The 4,901-nt window shown below is 46.0% G+C and overlaps 1 protein-coding gene across 1 annotated transcript; it reads right to left on the bottom strand.

Moving 5' to 3' along the window:
• Positions 1–307: 307 nt before the first annotated feature.
• Positions 308–4,339, bottom strand: LOC124063414 (EMILIN-3-like). The gene is made up of 4 exons (XM_046397064.1): positions 3,876–4,339; positions 3,613–3,732; positions 2,963–3,486; positions 308–2,800 (listed from the first exon to the last, which is right to left on the bottom strand). The coding sequence occupies exons 1-4, from the start codon at positions 4,043–4,045 to the stop codon at positions 840–842; spliced, it is 2,775 nt and encodes a 924-aa protein (XP_046253020.1). The 5' UTR covers positions 4,046–4,339; the 3' UTR covers positions 308–839.
• Between the last annotated feature and the right edge of the window lie 562 nt (positions 4,340–4,901).

Raw genomic sequence — 4,901 nt, 5'->3', positions numbered from 1 at the left:
GCAAGTTATTCTTCTGGCAAGCAAGAGCTTTTCCCATGACGTTGATTTCTGGAAGAGAGACTAATAGTTATTCTCTGCATTAACATAACTTCACTCAAGCCTCCCAAGCGCCCAGCAGCCAAAAGTATTAATGCTTCTCTATCGCTCCCTTGTGGTTTCCACACCTCTAACCTCTTCCTCCTTTCAAGTTGATGTTATTTAGAAAATCAAATTCAGACACCAGAAGAGTTTTTTAATGTTATTTTTGTATGTATTTAACCCCTTGTCTGTTAACCAAGAACGCATGAACAGTAAGAAAACTTGTTTATTGGATTGTCAATACTGAAAAATCCTGAAATTAAACTGGATGTGGCACAAAATGCTAACAATTAATGCATTATTACAATTAGGATAGAAACTAAAGCTCGAACAATGAAACCATATAAAAACATAATATCCCATGTACTTCTAGTCTAAACATAAAAAAAAAGTCAATACAAAACCTTAGACATGTAAACATTGTTAACTTTTATAAGTTTTACAGAAACAGTACAGCGACACAGGTGCAGTCTGCTGCTGTTAATCACATGGCTGTTGTAATGGTCCATTACAACAAACAGTTCATCTTTGCACCTTCATGATTCAGTTTCGGGATTCTGGGTTATTAGTGTAGTTGGAATTAGCTGCCATTTTTCATTTTATGCTGTAAGCTAAATAAAACCATCCTTATTTCAGTGCAGGTTCAAAACCTTCATATTTTACAATTCAAACACTAAGACGGGGTTTTAGTGGAGCCCCACTGCACCTGCAGAATATTCTTTTTCATTCATGTTTAAAATCTTTAGTCCAAATAAACTGGACTAATTCAAAGTGAAAGTGTCCCCTCGTCTCAGCTCTGCCTCGAGCTCTAAGCTCTGTTGTGTTGGCTTTTCTTTTGAGGTGCAGTTTCTGAGTTCGCCTCTCAGCTCAGACAGCTGCTGAGCATGGCTGGAGAGAGTCCCATTGACTTGCAGGAGAAGCCCGTTTGATTGTCCCTCCAGCTCCTCTCTGATTCTCTCTAGGTCCTCTGCCAAGTAATTCAAGCCCTTACACTGGTCCTCCACGCTGGCAACACGGCCTTCAACCTCAGTTACTTCTTTCTGGACCCCTATAGCTGTGCTCCGACAGCCCTGGACCTCCTGAGCTAGCCGTCTCCGCATGTCCTGTAGCTCACCCTTAAGTCGGGTCAGTCTGCGCTCACCTGCTCCGAGCATGGAAGCCTGATGTCCAACCAGCTGGACGACACCTTTTATTTGCTGGGCCAGACGAGCCTCTCTCTCGTGCCAGGTGCTGTTGGCCTGACCCACCTGGTGGACCACTGTCCCCAGGGACTCCTGCAGGTCTCTCAGGGTGTGGTTGACTGAGCGGACATTGAATTTGAGTATCGTGAGCTCTCCCTGGATGGGATAATCTCCCTTTGCTTGTTCCTGCTGGTCCTTGATGGTCAGACCCCTCAATATGTGCTGCAGTGTGACATTTAGGCTATTCAGACGGTCGTCCTGCATATCCAGTACCTCCTTCACTTTGTGTTCCTCTGCCAGGTTAGCTGTTGGTGCAGCAGAGTCTCCCTGGATGGCAGGTGGGTTTTTAGGTGAGGAACAAGTAGAGGAGCAAAGAGTTTCAAGACTGCTCAGCTGCTTCTGCACTCTGTCCACATCCACCGCTAGTCTCCCTCTGAGGGACTCCAGCTCTGTCTCCAGAGTGGGAACAGCATGACCCTCCAGCAGTGCGGGGGCAGTGGCATTACCCAGCTCCTCCAAAGCTGTCAGTAAACGTCCTTCCAGAGCCCTCAACTTACCCTCCATCCTGGTCTCCAGGCCCTGTCCTGTCTCAGCAGTGTCTGGGATACCTCTTTGTCTTCCAGACTCATCACTTTTAATCTGCCCAGTTAGGTTGAGCTTGGCCTCTACATACCCCAGACGCCCCTCCAGCATTCCCTCAATGTGGTCCTTGTGTCCACCCAGCTCCACTCTCAGGTGTCCCTGCGACTGGTTTAGGCCTGCCACTGATGTTTCCAGCAGCTGCACCCTTTCAATCAGTCCACTCATTCTACCACAGCAGCTTTCTGTAGCCTTTAAACCATAAATCTGTGTCTGAAGGTTTCTCACCTCTGTTCTCAAGTCTGTGGTACTTTCTGTCAGAGCACCTTCCATCTGCTCCTGCCTCTCAGATTGCTCCTTCTGGCACTGACGATGCACATCCCCAACTTTCTCCTCACATCGGCCTTCTGCGCCCTCCACACGCTGCTCAAATCCCCCAAGAATTTCCGTCCTGGCTGCGCTCAGTTTGGCATCCATCAACTTCTCCACTGCGCTCTGGGTATTGTCCTCAGAATTGCCGGTGGAGTCTGATACCTCTCCCACTCTATTTGACATCTTCTTCAGTGCTCCATCATGTCCCAGGACTGTTGCTTTAAGTTCCTGCAGCTCTGCTGACTTGGTTTGCAGCTCTGCTCTGAGCTCCTCTACCCTTCCATTCAGTTCTGTAAGGCCTGGAAACACATGTTTGCCATCTAGACCCTCCGTGTCAGGATCTCCGCCAGGAATCTCTACAAACCCTACAGTGGATGGACTAGAGGCCACAGCTGGAGCGGGAACAGGACCCGGGACAGCAGAGAGCAGAGCTGACAGCATCCTATTGGCATCCTCCCTCAGTGAGGCTCGTAGACTATCTTCCAGTCCATTCACAGTTCCTCTCAGGGTCTCCAGACCCTGGTTTAGACGTTGTACATCCTCCTCCATTCGATATATTCGTTCCTCTGTCTCATGGTCGAGAGCCTGTCCTAAAGAGAGGAAGAAAAGTTGTTGGCATCAGTGATGTGTGCGATCATTTTTGTCACTTCTCTAGTGTGAACAAAGTACATATTCAACACAAAAAACAAAACAGTATTAAAACCCAGAAAATTACTATGTAGTTTGAAATAGGGACACACCTGTGGTCTCACCCTCAGGCTGCTCACCACCAGAGGGAGGCAGAGGCATTTCCTCTGGTATATTTTGCTCAGGTTCTGGGGCATGCTCATGTTCATGCTCATGCTCTTGGTCATGCTCTGTGTGATGTGGTTCCTGGTGCTCTAGAACTGGCTCTGGCTCAGATGGATAAGGCTCGAAGGAGGTGTCTGGGTAGGTGGAGGACCTGGGAGGCCCAAAGTGACGCATTGGGTAAGAGTTAAAATCACTGGTGGGAGGTCCTTTGGGTTGATTCCATGGGTTGGCCTTCACAGCAGCATTAATAGGTGGGCCCTTGAACATTGGACCCTTGAACATGGGACCTTTGTACTGTGGGCCCTTAAACTGTGGGCCTTTCATTGGTGGGCCCTTGAAAGGCGGCATCATTTTCATGGGGTGTTGGTAAACCGGATGTCCTTCCATACAGCCATAACCAGAGTAGCCAGGACAACATCTCCACTCAAGCTCTGTAACGGTTTTATGTGCCACCTTGTAGAGTGGTTTGTACAGCAGACGATATCTGAAGGAAACAACCAGCCGTTAGCAGAAAACACACATCTGACTGTATTATTTTGTATCCTGATGTGATGTGAGCTTTCTTTTATATCAAGGCAGATCATGGATGTGAGAGGTGTTGTTTACTCACAGGAGAGTTGGACATTTCTGACCCCAGGAACACTTGTTGTACTCAGCTTTTACATATGGGGCAGCCCCATCCTGAACGGTGAAGGTCACTGTCTTTTCAACCACATAGGCACAGTGGTTCCTTTCAGAGAGGAGATAAAAGACAACAGAATATGGGTCGAACACATTATTAGGATTAATAGTTGCCTTTGTGGTTGGCCCAAAGTGAAATGTAAATAAAGATCTTAATTTCTCACAGCAGGGAAATAGAGAGACAGAACTTACTTGTGTCTGCTGGTGGGTTTCCCTTGGACATGGTGTTGACTGAGTCCAGATTTATACTGGTTAAACTGGAATGGTCTGTAGAACTTGGTTTCAACCAGCGACAGAAATAGAGTCACGATCACAAAAGGACTCACAGTCTTCACAAAATACATCCTTGAATATCCACGCATTAAAACTTGAAAGCTAGGTAAAAAGGAGTCTTCAAACAGAGATGAAGGTGATCTCACAGAGGGAAAAAGTATTAATCCATCAAGGGTAAGTTACACCCTAAATATTCCTCACCATTCAACTGATATTTAAAGTTTTGAAAAGCCTTTGATATCTCAAAGCACAAAAAAGGCTAAAAAAGAAAAAAAGACTTCAGTCCCTGTCGTACAACCTTTTCTGGATGTGCTATGAAGCCGAATGACACCTTGTGAGTCTTGACTCGAATGCCGACTATGGGTGTGGTGGACTGAGCTGGAGTGACAGCAGTCCACTGTGAGTTTGGTGGACTACAGACACCACTAAAAGGACTTTGCTGGCACCATCTGCATATCTCCTCCCACTCAGCCTCCTCAAAGTCACACCAAAGTGACACTGGAGGAGAGAAGAGAGCCCTCAACTAATAGGAAAATGCAATTTTACTGTACATCAAGTTTAAAAGCTGACTCTGCCGTGCAGGACAAAGACTGAGGCTTTTTTCCCATGGTGCCGTCATGGCAAACCAGAGGGGGAAATAGTACATCACATCCAGAGTGTACAAGGCCAGACCTTGTCCCAAAATTGCATTATTACCCCCCTGCATTTATTTTAGTAGCCGAAGTAATTAATAATATAAGATCACAACTGAATATACTCAACAGTTATTCATTTGGTCTTTGGAGAATGAAGGAGATTTATCCTGAATAAAATTAATGATGGCTAAATTCAATTCGACAGTTTCAGGATCAGGTTCGCTCATGGTCAGTATTCATTTAGCTGTCAATTTCTTTGTCCCATCAACAGTCCAGCACCAAATTATTTTTTTTCCATTCATTCAAACCT

This window comes from Scatophagus argus, chromosome 8 (assembly GCF_020382885.2).
Source record: "Scatophagus argus isolate fScaArg1 chromosome 8, fScaArg1.pri, whole genome shotgun sequence".
NCBI lineage: Eukaryota > Metazoa > Chordata > Actinopteri > Scatophagidae > Scatophagus > Scatophagus argus.
The sequence above is the reverse complement of the archived record's forward strand: the minus strand, read 5'-3'. Positions and strand labels throughout refer to the sequence as shown.

Bases quoted from the DNA above. Each gene is read 5' to 3' on its own strand.
- LOC124063414 (XM_046397064.1), bottom strand. From the start codon at position 4,045: ATGCGTGGATATTCAAGGATGTATTTTGTGAAGACTGTGAGTCCTTTT. The intron at 3,733-3,875 runs GTAAGTTCTGTC...CCTCTCTGAAAG, and splicing joins AAACCCACCAGCAGACACAA to GAACCACTGTGCCTATGTGG. The intron at 3,487-3,612 runs GTGAGTAAACAA...TGTTTCCTTCAG, and splicing joins CAGAAATGTCCAACTCTCCT to ATATCGTCTGCTGTACAAAC.